Below are 17,435 nucleotides of genomic sequence, written 5' to 3' on the forward strand. Positions count from 1 at the left end.
ATTAATCAAGCCTCCTGCCCCTAAGATTTTCAAATCTGGTTTCAGCTTTCATCTATCTAGCTCTGTTCTTCAGATTAAGGAAAGACAGGCAGACAGACAGTGACAGTGGGAATTTAATAGGCTACAATTTTTTCAAATTGCAGCCCAATAAAATATGTAAAATATACAATACATTGTATAGTATTTTTTATTTTCTTATTACTGGTATGTAAAAAGATATCAGTTGCCATTTCAAATAAATTTGCTGTAAAAATCAAACTTTCATAATTAAATATTTAAATACTTTATTAATAACAGACATCAAATGGTTTGTGCAAAGGAAATGATAACTGCCTTCAAATATGTAGAGAAAATATGTAGTTTATTCAAATTAAACTGGTATGTCATATGATATACAAATTTATGGAAAATAATAATTAAATTAAAATTCTTATTTTTTAAAAATACGTTTTCAAAAAATACTTTTTGAAAAATTTGTAAGTTGACTTTTTAACTGTACTGTATATTTTAACAGTGTGAAACATTTGTTGATTCGCAAGCTTTGATAGATTCTGAAAAATATCAACTCATGGATAATGCAGTTCAACCAAGTACATTTTATCCAATATATAACATTGAATTAGATAGGTAAATGTTATCAAAATTTATACATTATTATTTTAAAATTTGATTTTCATTTAATTTTATCAAATTTAAATTGATTTTCAGATTAAGTCACATGGTTGTAGATGTTGTCCCTACTAAAAATGATGATGGAATTCATGTTATATTTGTTGTAAATGTTGATGGACTTTTGAGAAAATTAGCTCTTTCACCTTTGTCAAAAACTGCCTGTTTAATAGAAGAAATTCATTTGTTTCCATCTAACTCATCATTTAAAATACATACAATGAAGTTATTAAAAGATACGGTATTATATTTACATTATATTTTATGTATACATGTATATACAACTAATTTTATTTTATTTAATTTTATGCAAATTTCATATTTCAGAATTCTATTTATTTGGGAACAAGTGAAGCTGTATTTAGAATATCACTTCATCGATGTGATAGATTTAAGTCAAAAAAGTAAATTTTGAATTGCTCATAATAAATGAAATATGTCTTAATGTAATTTTGAAATATATTAAATCTATTTTTATTTTTAGTGAATGTTTAAGTGCTATGGATCCATACTGTGGTTGGAATGAACATCAGTTATCTTGTACTGTAGCACCTCATAGAAATCCAAAAGTTTCTTTTTGGATTCAAAATTCAATTGAATGTCCACGGACAGACAGACCAGGTATCTCTTTTTCTTATAATATTTATGTTATACAGTGGTACCTCAGGTTACGAACGCCCCAGCATACGAAATTTTCAGGATACGACATGAAATTCGAACATATTTTTGCTCCACAATACGAACAAAAACTCACCATACGACGTTACATTAGTTCGCATTTTTCATTTGTTTTTCTTACTACAGTTATTTTTTTTTAATGTATTACTTGGCTTTAATTTGAGTATGTTTTTCGCGTTGGAACAAATTATTTGGTTTTATATGTAATCGTATGGGAAAAGATGATCCACCTTACGACATTTTCATGATACAATCTCAGTTTCGGAATGGATTAATTTCGTATCCTGAGGTACCACTGTACTAGATTAATATTTTATAATTAAAAGTTTATATGTTCCATAATTTATAAATAAAACTGATTAATAAACTAAATAATAAAAGTATTAATAATTTAAATAATAATTATTACTACTACTACTAAAATTATAATTTGATTAAATTAATATATCTAAACGATTGAACTAATTATATTAACATAATTGAAAATGTGTATTTTGAGATATTGATTAGAGGTAATGATTATAACACAGATGTTTTTTAGAAGAATGATTTGTAAAACAATAAAATGTACTTGTAATTTTATTTAACAATTTCTATAATTATTCAAATAATTTATAAAGATTCATGGATACACTGGAATTATTTTACAGACATATGCTTTTGAAGTAAATTTTATAATATTCCATTAGTTTAAATTTGAAAACTGTTATAAAACATTTCAAAAAGAAAGGCAATCTTTGTACTAGAAAAAGATTGTTAAATTTTGTCAGCCTTTCTGTCAATTTTAATAAAACCCAGAGCTACATTTCTTGTTACATAATCACTTCATCTTATTTTTATTAATAAAGCCTAATATTGTTAAGCAAAATTGGGTGTTTTACACAAAACTAAGTAACTATGTCAAAATGAGAATGGTACAGAGATAAATAATTGCTAAGTGGATAATAAAGAATCACAGAATACACACTGTGTAACAGTAAGGCTGGAAACAGTAAGGTAACAATAAGTTAACTTACAAGGTTGCAAGCAAAATGCATGCAACCTACCTGAAATAAGTGATAATAGCACTGAAATTAGACTAAAACTTGTAAATTAGATAATATTGAGCTTGTTGAAGTAGTTATGGATGTGATTTTATAAATGACCAGATTTGTTAAAAGTTTACTAGTCACATTGCAAATCAATGTTAGAAAGTTAGAATTGGGATAAGTGATATACTTGCATCTTCCAGCATTAGATGTGTAAAGACAGAGGATGCATTGGCTAGCAAAGTGACTTTAATAGGGTTGCATAAATATAGCCTATTTCATTTGTAACAGACTATGTCATTGCTTTGTTTATCCAATTGTATCGATATTAAAGCCACTTTCCCAGGCAATGCATCTAGAGTGTTCCACACCATCCCATAAAAACATATACATTACAAAGATTGGAGTTCTTTCCAAATTGATTTAAGTTGTTATTGAACTGTTGAGAGGAATTACATTGTCTCATACTACTTGTTGCAATGCTGTATGTGAATGGATTACATGAACTATTTGATACGTGTAACTGATAGTTTCTTCCATCTTTGCTGCCAGAGAGAAATTATATCCTAGAAGATTAATTGTAGAGGCTGGAAGTAGTGTAAGCTGATAAACATTCTGATACAGTTATAACAGATTTAGTGAGCTAGTGTTCCCATTTCCTCGATTCTTTGATGTTCTATGATCCTGTCAATATTAAATACATTTGAGCTTGAAAGCAAGATATCCAATATGTTCCTAGCAATACAGTCAAGTTTTCCTTATTATCTAGAGATAAGATTAATACCAGACTATCTTAAAATATAAGTTATTTTATGCTTATTATATTGTGCCATCTTTGGCTCACTATAAGATGGCACAGTGAATTGCAGTGAGTTCTATTTGATAGATAGAGCAGTCTTGATCTAGAGCAGGGGTGGCCAACAGCTTTTGCCTCTGGGCCAAATTGGAAAGAGAACTTTTTTCACAGGCCGAACCAGAGGCAGCCCTAGGAAGATTTTGAGGTGGTGTGAGATCTCAGTGTGGTGTCCATAGAGATTAAATTGTACATAAACGTTTTTCACATTATCATGCATTATCAACATTCTACGCTGTACTTAAGAGATTTTTTTTTCTTTTACTCTTTCCACCCTGTGGGCACTAAGAGGACGTACTTAAGAGATTTGTAATGGAGCATTAACTAAACGCCCAGTGAGTTGTTGACCTTTTTTCTTTTTTAGGCGTTAGAATTTTTCACCGAGCTATTCAGACTTGAGTAGCTAATATTGAAAGATTAATCGCAGGCCACATAAATTCATTAGCCAGGCTGGATCCAGCCCGCGGGCCGTATGTTGGCCATGCCTGTTCTAGAGTCTTAGTTATTAGAATAGAATAGTTATTAACTTAGAATAGTATTCTCTTTGGCTTTTGTAGACTACAAATGCAGAGCCAACCCTACCCTCTGATTTTTTAATCATCTGTGACTATTTCAGTGTCAAATAGCATACCTTAGAGGGTTGAAAGGTCATCTTGATGCAAGGTAAGGAAGACTCTTGAAGTTTTTCAGTCTCACATGCAAAACTTGAGAACTACAGTGAAAATGACATTACTGAAACCTTTGCTCAATTTATAGTGGTTACTACACAGTTAAATCTATAAATCAGTTGTGACTGTTTCCTATCACTTGCAGAACTGTATTGGAGATGATTGAGTGGATTTTGTTAACTGTGTAGNGGATAGAAAGTTTATTATTATCAAAACATTTTATTAACCTTTTAGCTTTTTTATTTATTTCTATTGCTTTTTTATCAGATATGAAACCATTTTTACCTTTATACTTTTCCAAATCCTTACTTATATTGGACCGTAACATCGCCTTTTCCTCATTATTTCCAGGTAATTTTTGAATAACATTTTCTATATCAGCCACTATCGGATATGGTTTAGCATATATTGGAAGATTCGTATTATATCCCCACGACAGAAATCTCGTAAAGTCACCAGGTATCACTACGTTGGTACAATTAATTATCAATTTCTCTAATTATTCTTGTTTTTCCAAATAAGTAGGATATTCGAGTTTACTTTTTAACTTAATACTTTTATTAAATAAGTAAGGATCTAAATTATAGTCTATAGATACATTATTTCCATTAATTCTTTTCATTTTCTTTAATTTTTTACGTAACAAAAATATTTTTTTACCTTTTATTTTAATTGCCGATTTCATAATCATTCTTTCTATTTTCTGTATATCACTCTGTCGAATACTTGAACGTATAGATGCAGGTAAGCAAAGTGTCACTGGCGTGTGTTCTTCTCTCAAGAAACACTTGAAGTAATTTATATCTATTGTTAATCTTCGTATTTGTCGCCTCAAATCCTCTATCCCCATTTTTTGTTTGATAAAGTACTATAATTGTTGAAGAAATATAAAAATATAAAACAATGGGATCGGTAAGAATACTAAAAATATAATTTCTAAAAATAGACGAGTAAATTAAAACACTCTTTCCTAGACCGACTTCGAGTGATTTATATTAGCGTTTTCTCATTTTTTATTATTTAATTGCGTTTTCTCATTTTTTTTTATAAATGAAAATGTTTAACATAAAAATGATATTTAATCTTATAGAAAACTAAAATTTGTGTACAGAAAAATAGTTTCTCAGGAGTCACTGCTCTTAGTGATACTGAAATTGTGTGATGAGTGAAACTGAATGCAGAGTTTATTAGTCTCCTAATATAATGTTATCATCATCTTATAGAAAACAGATTTGTGGGAGGGAGAGAAGTGTCTACAAATGGTTTGAGTTTTTTCTGAAAAACCTGAATTTTTGGAAGACAAACCATGCTCAGAAAAACAATGTACTACCAAAACAGATGACAACATTTAATAAGCATTTATGAAAAGAGATTGCCAAGAGACCATTCCATTCCTCAATTGAGCCTGTCATATGAGACTATTTATGACATTGTCTATCACTGTTAAACTGCCAAGCAAGGCAATAGAACTCCTGCTAATGAGGGGCATCAAAGAAAGACAACTCACGAAAATGTTTTGAAAATACTAAAAATTATCATACAAATACACACAAACTTCAAGTGCTAATGAAACTATTTTTATTTTTATCATGTAACTGTTTTAATATACAATATTTAATCTGCTATTGCAAAGAGTTGCTAATTCTTGTTTTGTAGGAGAGCATTATATATCCTTACATAAGTCTTGTTTTCCATATGTCTTTCAAGTTTCTGAATCTTTCACATATTGGATCACTTTTTTTTATTTACACATTTCTTACCATAAACTGCATGCTTTCTTCAATAGATTTCAATTGGTTGACACTCCTGCTATTAAAACTTTAACCATTTACTAATAAATTTTAGATAATTCATTCAATAATAATATCAGCCATGTTTATAAGTATCTGAAACATATTTATATTCTGTGAAGATAATAAACCTGTTCTTGATTGTTCTACACACTATCACACCACATACCATGTGATCACAGTTCATATGCAGCAGATCACATAACACAGGACAAATTGGTTTAATTTAATTATACATCATATATATATATATTTGTTATTGATGTGACTTTTTATATTTAATTTAATTTTTATATTTCATATTCAAATCATGTTATGAATTATTATAAATTTAATTTTTATTTCTAATATTAATACTAAATTTTTATTTTTCAGTTGATGGAAATTGGGGACCTTGGTCAGCATGGTATGAATGTGCTCAAGTAGGATCAAATAGTCCAGGAGATATGTGTTTCTGTCAACAGCGCTCTTGTAACAATCCTTCTCCATCTAATGGAGGAAAACCTTGCACTGGAATAAAATTTCAAGTCACAAACTGTACTCGTATGTATCATAAATTGATTCAGTATGTTAAGTTAATATTATCTTAGGAATTGGTGAGTGATATTCCACTCGTCATTTAATTCAAAAATAAGCCATAATAAGTTAAAAGTCAGAACTTTAAATATTCAATTATTTTCAAAATTCAGTTTTATTTTCAAAAACACTGACATTAATTGTCAGTGTTTTTGAAAATAAAGCTGTCTTAAAAAATAACCATAGATAAAATAAACACATATTTTTGGAATAAATATTACTTTCTTAAGCATTTGAATCTGGAATTTATTGATTAGTCTGATAAATAATCCAGCAGTTTGTTTGGCTGTATTGATTGAATAGAGTTGATATACTGTACACATTGCTCTGGAATTTAGTCTCCAACGTAAAATGACATGGTGTTTTACTATTTGTGTACAGTTTCTGGCATTTAGTTTGATACTTATTAAAATATTAGTGTAGTCATCAAAGGTGGCACAGAGCTAATTAAAATAAATATTTGACAAATGCCAAATGGCTAAGATTGTTAAGACATTAGTCCATTGCTTTGGATGATCTGAGGCTGTTCACCCAGATTTAATCCCAGAAATATTTTGTGGGCAGTCTATCCTGGATATGTCCAGTTTTATAATTATCACCTGGTTACCCTTAAAGTTACCTAGCAATGAGAATTGGAAAAAAGCCTCTAATAGTGCCCACAGGATAAAAAGAGGCAAAAATGGAAAAACTACATTTTATTAATGAAAATGCTATAGAATATTCCAAAGGGACTTTAAAATTTTTATAAAAATTTAGTAAAATTAATAATAAAATACTTAGATTAAGTACTTAATATGTGTATGTTTTTAAAATTTTAAAAGAAGCCAGTTTTGAATATAATTTTAATAATTTCTTTTAAAATATAATCCAGTTTTTATTAACTTAATTATCAGTATCTTTTAAATAATTAAAACAGATCACTGCAAGAAAAATGGCACAACTAAAAAATGTTTTATTTTTATTTAATTACTCTAATGTTTAGTTATTAAATCTCTAACTGCATTATTAATTAATACACTCCACCATACCTTTAAAATGCAGTCTACTTTGGATAGTTATCTAACGTTTTCGGTCTAATTCATAGACCTTCTTCAGGATTGATGTAAAAAATTTGAACTTTCCCAATGGTAATTCCAACAACACACGTTCTACAATCTTCCAAAATTTGATTGCGCATGTTCATTTGCTCTTTATAATGCCGCCGCTTTCCATGCCAATGCTATTCTATTTGACTCTCAAAAATTTACATTTAGCCCCTTTTCTCTGTATTTATAAATGTGCCAGGCGACATCTAAAGTATGCAGAGGCCTGGCACATTTATAAATACAGAGAAAAGAGGCTAAATATAAATTTTTGAGAGTCAAATAGAATAGCATTGGCATGGAAAGCGGCGGCATTATAAAGAGCAAATGGACATGCGCAATCAAATTTCGGAAGATTGTAGAACGTGTGTTGTTGGAATTACCATTGGGAAAGTTCAAATTTTTTACATCAATCCTGAAGAAGGTCTATGAATTAGACCAAAAACGCTAGATAACTATCCAAAGTAGACTGCATTTTAAAGGTATGGTGGAGTGTACTAATGTTTAGTTTTACAACAATGCAATTAGTCAAGTATTACTTTCTGACTGTGTTCATAAACTTTGTCATTTAGTAAAATATAAAAATACAGATAATGCAAGAAATCTTCTAACACCTGTCTTCACAATCACCAGCAACACACAATCTTCATCTACAGAGACAACCTTTTTATGGAGGTTACACCTCTGCAATAATTCAAATTGGCTAAAATATCCTCTGGTGACATTGTCATTATTACTTGTTTTTTTAGTAATGTCACCAGAGGATGTTTTAGCCAATTTGCAGGCCTTGTTGGCTATTGATTAGGTGAATAGGTTTTTTTGAGATCTCATAATACCTATCTGCATTTATTGTTGACCTCTGATTCAAGAAATAACCAGCAAAACACTATGATCTTATCTTGAATTGGACAGGATTTTAATTCTCTGATAAGATTAAATGTCTGATAAACATGTGAGAGTACTGCTAATATATCTGACATTTCTCTCTCAACTTCTGATACAACAATGCTCTGACATAACTTGGTTCATTCTGTCTTTCCAAACTGCACATGTGATCAGAATTTACTTTTTGAATGCCTCTCATATTATAATCAGAATTTCACTATTTAGTGATAATGATTGATTTTAATTAATAATTGCTTTACTGTATGTTGCATTTTCTATTTTTAACATTCATAAAAATTATGAGAACATGAATGAGCATCATTTGAATATAAATTTCGTTGACATTCTTTAAAATTATTGAATAAGTATTTAATCTTATGACATATTTCAGAAACAGTATTTATAGATTATAAGAGATTAATAATTTAAATATAATAATTTATTGAAAAGTTTGTTTGCCAGGAAAAAATTTTCTTAAGTGTTTTTTCACATAGTCATATGTGAACTTTATAAGAAATATATTAAATATACTGTATAACATATACTATGAAATGCTTGAAGAAGCACCAAAATGACTTAAATTACTAATTTACAACAAATAAGCAGTAATTTGTAAGGAGTTAAAAGTATTGATCATTGAAACATTGATAAATTAACTGAAAGTTGCCAAAATAAACAAAAAACAATTAGTATTTACATATTTAAATAATTCATAAATTGTAGTTTTTATAAATATTGATGTAGAATATAAAACTATTTTTTATATTCAGTAATGATATGCTCAAATGACCCAAAAAATTTACAAGAATGAAAAAGTGCTCATTTCTTACAATATAACTAAAATTTCAAAAACCCAAGCACCTTAAGCAAGTAAAAAAGTATGGAGTGGTTTTGACTAAAAGTTCTACAAAGAATTTATTTATGATAAAGCTTATTCTTTATTCATACTGAGTTCTTAAGAAGTTTGCTTTGTATTTAAGTATTCAAGAAGAAACATTTTGATTTACAAATGATATTTAATGTATTTGGATTGTTTAAATGAAAATGAAAATAGCATGTTGCATTGACTGTTGCCCCTAGTGGAGCTGCATAGTGATAGATTTTTGTTTTGACATAATGTCAGTGTAAACAACATGCTGGTGGAACAGTCATTCTTATTTCAACAAGTCAAATATACAATCCTGTTTGCAATGGACTTCATTCACCATTTAAACTATCAGCAATATACATAAATTTAAAAACTCTTGCATGCATATTAAACAAAGTGCTGTAAATTATTGCTTTTATAAATAAACAAGTTTATTCCAATAACTTATTACCTTGGATTTCATTAGTTTGAAATACTTTTCTATGCAATCTTGAAACTCCTTGGCAAAATATTGCAATAAAGTTCATTTAGAAAGGATTTTTGGAAAATTTTCTGGCGTTTCTTGTAGTTTTTCTTATGTCACATGTATTGTATATAAAAGACATTACCTTCAGTGGTTCATTTAATGTCTGTGAAAAATGGTCAGAGGCAAGGCAGGTATAATCAGGAAAATTATTGTCCAGAAGTATAAAGGAAGGATTCTCAATGCAGTATTGTGCAAGATATCTCAGTCTACAGTCCAAGAAATCATAAATTGTTTTTGAGAAATGGAAAACACTTATCCAGGTAAAGCTTTAGGAAGAAAACTACCTCTCAGTTCCAGACAACTGCAGTCCTTTTGGTGTTATATTTCCCAAAATACTCAAGTTTCCATAGAAGATTTGACAAAATTGGCAAGGGAATATTCTAATATCCCATGCACAGTATGTAGATATATCCAATGATGCAAATACAGGCTGTACAAATCTAAGGGGAAACCTCTCATGAAGGAATCATGTAAGCACTTGGGCCAGAATTCATCTGAAGTGGACAAATGTTGATTGGAAGAAAATTCTGTTGTTTGATGAATCAACATTTCATGTAAACCATGGAAATATAGGCAATAAAGTCATTTATACTAAAGATGAAGCTAATAATCCAGCATATTATTCAAGATGAGTCCATAAGCCACAATCTGTAATGTTTTGGGGATGCATGAGTGCAGAAGAAGTTGGAGGTTTGCATTTCTTTGATGGTGCTGTGAACTCTAGTCTATATTCTAATCATTCAGCAATATCTATGCAAATCAAAATGTAAACTTTTCCAAAGATGAGCATGTATTCTCCAGCATGATAACACTCATTGCACAATGCTAGAAAAACTAAAACCTGGCTGAAATCTAATCATATATTTGTACTCCTATGGTCAGCATCAAGCCTGGACCTGTCTCCAACAGAAAATGTGTGAAGATTTTTGAAAAGAAAGATGTCGCAACACTGTCTTTGCACATTAGAACAATTGTGTATGCATTTAAGCAAAGAATGGGAAAAAATTCCCAAACAGTTGCTGCACAAGTTTTTATCTTCCATGCCTCAATACCTTGCAACATTTATAAACCAAAAAGGTGATGCTATTTCATGGTGGTTGCAGAATCTTTACATATTAAATGAAGTTCAAAGAAATGTTTTACAAACACCCTGCAGATTATAAATTACATATTTAAATAGCAAAATATTTTCCTGAAATCTGAGTTTCTGATTTGTTTGTATGATCTATATCTTTATAATATTTTATGTTCTGTTATAAAAATAAACATCTGTGCATTGTACTATGAATTATTTTAAGTTTTTAATGATGGACAAAATTCAATGTAAGTGGAGTTGTATTTATATAAGTTAGACATGATATAGAAAAATAACATGAATAGAATATTAAAATTTTTTCTAATAATTAGGCAATTAGTTGATGGACTTAACTTTTTCTTCTTGTTCTTTGATAGAACTTCTATAACATTTAAATAAAGATTTTTTAAAAAAAAGTGAATCTTAAAAAAATCTGAATATTTTAAGCAATTCTAGGATATATTTTTTCTTTTGAATTTTTGTTCCAATAATAATTTTTTCTGTTAAAATAAAATATCTTATAAAAATAGCTTCATATTAAGTCAAAGCAGCTTTCTGAAATTAGTTGAATTAAACTCTATACAATCCATACACATTATGTAGATGTATAATATACTTTGAAATGGCATTGAATTGTTAAACATATTTTAAAATTATCTTAAAATTCATTATTATTTTTTCATCAACTTTTTATCAAAATTGTTTATCAATTTTGAAAGAATTGTTTCTATTTAATAATAAACAATTTTAAAAGTAACTATTCTATTTAAGGTCTATTTGAAAAGTAAATAATAATAATACAGTATTGCTTAAAAATACAAGAAAATAGAAAAGAAAAAAGTAAAAATATAACTTATGATAAAAAACTTATACTATACAAAAGAACTCAACATAAAGACTTTAAAAAAAATTTGATATATTAGCAATTATTTTATAAGAGAACTGAAAGAAATAAAGAATTATACTTTTTATTTGTTAATATACATTTTTAATGATATGATCAATGATTAAAAATCATTCTAAAATATATTTTTTTTACTTAAATCAGTTAATGTTTCTAGTTAGAAAATTGTTTTTATTTTTTATATGCTAAATTTTTTAAAATATATTTTGTAATGTATTTTTTTTTAGAAAATGGACAATGGTCAGATTGGTCAGCATGGTCGTCTTGTAGTCAAACATGTGGAAATGCTGTAAAAACTCGTAAAAGAACTTGTGGTAATCCTGCTCCTGCTTATGGTGGTCGTGTGTGTATAGGTACAGATAGAGAAGAATTGTATTGCAATAATCCTTCTTGTCCAGGTACTATCTATTGAAAATTTTTATAATTTATAACATATTTATAATTGAATTTAAATTTTAAAAAATTATAAATTCCTTTAGAACCAAGTCCATCACCAATTGATGGCCAATGGTCTGAATGGAGCAGTTGGGAAGAATGTAATGTTCCCTGTGGTGGAGGTATTCAGTCTCGCCAACGAAACTGCAATAATCCTTTCCCACAGTATGGAGGTCGAGAGTGTTTAGGCTGTAATCAAGAATATCGTCACTGCAACACACATGAATGCCCTGAAGTTAGAAAAGTAACTAATTGGACACCCTGGTTAAAATTAAATATTACAAGAGATGGTTATTTTGAACAAAGATTTCGTTTTCCTTGTCGATGTAATGTTCCCAATTCAAATGATGTGAGGATTGGTCATATGAAAAAAGAAGAAAGATTTTGTGTGGAAGGAGGCTCAAGCTGTCTGGATGCAGGTAACAATATTGTGTTTGTAAAAATATTAACATCTTACTTATATATGCGCTTTGATTATTTTGTTTTAAAAATAAACTTTTAATAGCTTTTGCTAATATTGATGGAGATTGGTCAGAATGGTCATCATGGTCAGAATGTTCTGCATCTTGCAATGGAGGAATTCAATATCGAGAAAGAACATGTGATAATCCAGTTCCTTCAGGTACTGGTCATGAATGCAAAGATATTTCAAAAATGGAAAGAGAATGCAATAAAATATCATGTGAAGGTTAGTAAACTACAATATCATATTTTTATTTCTTATTAAATGTGTTTTTATAATTTTAATTATATATTATTTAAAATTATATTAAGAAATTAAATTCATTTTTGGTGTTTGGTTCATCTCTGCATCTCTATAAATACTTGGTCAAATTAATAGAAACTGTTTTGTATCACTTAAAAGGTTAAGCTGAAAATTTGTGAACTAAATATACAAATAAATATAGTTCTCCATTTCACTACTAGATGCAGCAACTTTATGAAATAGAGTGTAATTGTGTATGATCAATAATCAGTAATGCCTTTAATAGTCTTACAATGGAGAGAGTTAATTAAACATTACTATTTTCATACTTGCAATTCTAAGACTGTAGTTTTAGAATACCATAACCTTCATAAGTTGTAACATTCTTTTTGCACTAGTTACACAGTGCTTAGTCTGGTGCAGAAATTTGAACAAACAATTCAATACAAAATGTCAAGGACATTTCCTGACACCAGTTGAAAGCAATTGCAGAAATATATCCATACTAACTAGGAGCAAGGAATTGGCAATCCTATTAAATCTCTAATATATATGCTATTGCTCCTCAACACTGCTTTCCACCACTGTGTAAAAGGTTCTTTGAAAGGTATTGAGAGTGCTTCCATATAAATTATCCCAAATGCATAACTCAATTTGCCTATTGATATGTTCTTAATATAATTTTGTCCTAAAATTTTTTAACCTACTGTCTAATGTATCAATAAATTGATGAAATTCATCTTCATTCTAAGTTTCTTATATTAGAGTAAATACATTGTTGCTATAATTTACACAAGCACAAATTTAATATATTTCTGGATATTTCCACATATAAAATAAATAGCATTATTTTAAAGTAGTTTATGTAAATGTTTTGTTTTTAAAATTTAAGAATTTTATATCTTGTTTACTATATAATGATTGTTTATATACCAAACACAAAAAATGAAATTTTTTAAGTATACTAGATACGTAAAGATACTTGTTATATGTAAATTATTATATTCTTTAAAATAAGTTTAAAATAGTAAAAATTTTTAGTATGAAATGATTTATTTCAAATTAAAAAGAATATATATTTAGTCAATGAATATATTTTCTAGCTTTAGCAGGTTGGGAAGAATGGTCTGGCTGGTCAATATGTGATGAGAAAAAGGAACAGTACAGAGAAAGAAAATGTAAATATACTGCAGAAAATCCTAATCAGTGTCAAGGTCTGAATAAAGAAATTCGAATTTGTATTTTGGGACAAATTGGTAAGATTCTATCAGTATAATTATATAATAATAAATAATTTTTTGTTACTACAATTATTATTACAAGATCATATGAAAACAATATTTATATAATTCTAAAAAGGAGAGTATGAAATGAATAAGACTCCTCAGCTTAGTCAGCAATGCCTCTATGCAGTTTATGTAATATATGCTTTGCTTTCATCGTGTAAACTTAAGCGTTACTTTCTATTACACATAGACTGCAGTAGATAGACCTAGTGCAGGCTAGATAACTGTCAGTCAATGTTTTCAACTTGCCTCTCTAGCCTCCCCAATGATTTATTCTTGGCTACGAGACTGTTGTTATTTCTTAATTGGTTTTAAAAATCTGAATGTTATTTAAATTTGCTTGCTGATAAAATCTATATATTTACATGTCTAACAAGCTTTTTAGTTACATACTCATAAATTTTTCAACCTGTTAAAACATTGTATATAGAATTTATTATATTCTGCCAAGGAATGGCTTAGGTGGTTTGTTCAGCTGTAATAAAATACAGTAAAGTCATTTTTCATGAAATGGATAAACATTTTTGAGACTGTCCTAATTTTAGATCTTTCTGATATTTAAGTGCAGTTCACAGATGAGTAATTCATTATTAAATTCTTTTATTTACAAAATTTATAAAAAAGAAAAGTAATTAAATAATTCGTTTCATAATTATTACTACTTTTTTAATAAAAGGAAATAATAGTAATATTACTTTTAATCCCAGTCTAGACAAAAATTATTTTCGAAGTCAATTAAAAGAGCAGTGGAGGTAGATTTATTTATTTAGGTCTACAATAATATGAACATTTTTAATAATATAGAAACAGATGGACCAGGAAAAAACACACAATCACACAGTAAAGTAATAAAAATGTGTACAATAGTTTTACAATTATAGTTGTTAGAAAATTCAAGAGGTGTATATACTGTATAGAAATTTCCCTGCTCCTGCTTCTGTAATTGATTATTACAGGGGGAAAATCAAATCATGAGGCAGTATCTCTTTCCAAAGTGAAAAAAATTTCTTGACATATTCTTGATTGGAGTTAGTTCTTGATTAATTTTAGCTTTTAAAATGGGTCGTTCCGCAACAGAGACCGAAATTATATTTTAATTATTTAACTATTAAAGTATACTATGAATTTGCGAGGCTGTAGAAATTCAGGTTTTTCGCTTTTATACAGGACCATCTCTTCTGATTTCCAAATATACTTGCACGACTCTCAGCTTAAAACGAATATAGAAAACGGCATTATACAGAAATGCCGTTTAGTAACGAAAGACCATATTATGGCCGGCTTGCTCGTCTTTCTTTTCAGGAACCGGGGATCAATATTTTAAACCGCAATTTCTCGGGAATGGGAAAATAAGAAAGTTCTAGCTGCAACGGAATTGAATTTCGTTTATTACAAGTTGACTCGAAAACTCGCTTTAAGATTTTGATTATTTTATTTTTATTGCAGGAATGAGTCGGACTTCATCGTCAGGTGGAGGTGTAAACCCCGGTTACGTAGCTACTGCCGGCGTATGTTGTTTCATCGCTGGATGTCTGGCCGGAGCGGCAGCCGTTTATTTATTTCTAAAGCGTCGTAACTCCGAACCGCGTACCACTTTGGGCAATTTGGCCAAATCTCGGGTGGAAAACATCTACGTAGACGAACGTGTCAACAACTTCAACGCCAACGGATCCAACGGGAAAAATAATCAACAAGCAACGATTAAACGACAGAAGTCTCTCAGGACCAACTTTCAAGATAATAATTTTTAAATACCGAAAAAGAACGGAAAGTTCCCGAGTGACCGAGTTCCCTCCCAGTTATTTAGTCGAGACTTGGCTACGTTCGGTGCTCTAAATAACGCGAAAGAGATCGGAGTCGCGGTCGGAATGCGCGGAGGAGTGTTTAAAGAAGAAACTATTATCAAGAAAGTACAAATAAGTGGAAAAGTCGGGAAAAGCGTCGACTACAGTTTTGTGATTTGAGAATCGACTTAAGAAAATTTGCTCAGCACAGTTTTTATTCGTCGACGGGACCATTTTTAGTCGCGGCTTCGATAGTCATCCGTCCAAAAAGTTTCTTTAATACGCGCCCACTTTCTATCCGAAATGTAAATACGGTACGCGATTCTAAGTCGAAATAATCGGCACAAACAAAATATCGGTCTGCGCTTCGTATTTTCTTATTCCAGGCTAGAAATTTATTTTTCTAAGCAAGAAAATATTTTTTAAAATCTATATTATAAATTTCCGGCCGTGTTACGAAAGTCTAATTCTATAATAAAATATATAAAATTTATATTTCCGAGATTCGCGCCGCTTCTGGTCGTAACGACGTCGTCATTTGAATAAAAGTTAAGCTATTTTAATTAATAAAACGACGAGGGCAAATACTAATTTCGAAAATTTTTCGCTTTGGCCTTGTAAATAGTTTTATACGGTGCCAAAGAATATTTTAAAAATTCCGTTTTTTTAACCAATGTACAGTTTTTGTAATTTTTATCTTTTGTCGTAATTTATCGTTTTCGCTAATTACGAAACGGAACTTCCTCTGTACCCGGATAGAAATGAACTTCATACTTTCGTCTTCTGTATTTGTGTGTCTACCTTTTTAAAATTTTGTTCTAACTTTCGAAATTTTCTTAATAAATTTTATCTTATTAGCCGCTTTGTTTCCGATATATTCATCCAAAAACTTAAAATAATTTTTTCCTAAATCGCGTCCCATTGAACAATCTGCGTGTTATTCTTCGGCGATACAATAAAGGAAAGAAGTATGACAGTATTATAGTCCGTATGTTTAAATTATTGGGAAAAGTTTGTTGCTAACAAGTGGAAACGAATTGCAAGATTTTTTATATATTTCTTTTTACTTGATTTTGGAATAAAGCCTTGAGGAAGATGGCCCAAAGGGCGCCGTGCTTGTTTTTATTCCTTGCCTATAGATAATATCATTGTTGCTGCATCCTGGTTAGCGCTAATTGTAAGACTGCGATTTTTGGTAATACCGAATAGATTTTTGATCAAGTAAATATTATTTATCTATTGCTGTTTAATTACTTTATGATACTCTAAATAGACTGAATGCAATTAACTAAGGTTTAGTACAGTATAATCAAGATGATATGTTAGTATTTAGACTGAATTTAGTTAGTATTTAGTTAGTATTATAGACTGAATGCAATTAACTAAGGTTTAGTACAGTATAATCAAGATGATATGTTAGCATTTCTTTCTCATCAAGTGTCTCATCTCAATAAGCCGATGTGGAAACGAAGGTGGATTAGGGCGAAATGGCATACTGTTTTATTTTGCCCACTATGCAGGAATTTTCGATTGGGGTTTCACGCTTTCAATTGGAAAGAAAGTTTGAAAATATTTTCCGAACCTTTTTATAGGATTCTTAATTTGCAATCCTTACAGTTAGA

The 17,435-nt window shown here is 29.4% G+C and overlaps 1 protein-coding gene across 3 annotated transcripts in view; it reads left to right on the top strand.

Annotated features, from left to right (window-relative positions):
- The window catches only part of LOC111625688 (semaphorin-5A-like), a 52,834-nt gene extending 36,161 nt beyond the window's left edge, over positions 1-16,673 (top strand). For all 3 annotated transcript variants that reach the window (XM_023368917.1, XM_023368902.1, XM_023368910.1), the window contains exons 10-19: positions 515-627; positions 709-910; positions 997-1,073; positions 1,154-1,290; positions 6,062-6,229; positions 11,830-12,000; positions 12,082-12,456; positions 12,543-12,725; positions 13,847-13,999; positions 15,476-16,673. In XM_023368917.1, the coding sequence (XP_023224685.1) occupies positions 515-627; positions 709-910; positions 997-1,073; positions 1,154-1,290; positions 6,062-6,229; positions 11,830-12,000; positions 12,082-12,456; positions 12,543-12,725; positions 13,847-13,999; positions 15,476-15,780 (1,884 nt within the window). In that variant the 3' untranslated portion in view covers positions 15,781-16,673. The remainder of the gene's footprint in view (positions 1-514; positions 628-708; positions 911-996; positions 1,074-1,153; positions 1,291-6,061; positions 6,230-11,829; positions 12,001-12,081; positions 12,457-12,542; positions 12,726-13,846; positions 14,000-15,475) is intronic.
- The last annotated feature ends 762 nt before the right edge of the window (positions 16,674-17,435 follow it).

Source organism: Centruroides sculpturatus, unplaced genomic scaffold (assembly GCF_000671375.1).
Source record: "Centruroides sculpturatus isolate CEXI.00-Female unplaced genomic scaffold, Cexi_2.0 scaffold99, whole genome shotgun sequence".
Taxonomy (NCBI): domain Eukaryota; kingdom Metazoa; phylum Arthropoda; class Arachnida; order Scorpiones; family Buthidae; genus Centruroides; species Centruroides sculpturatus.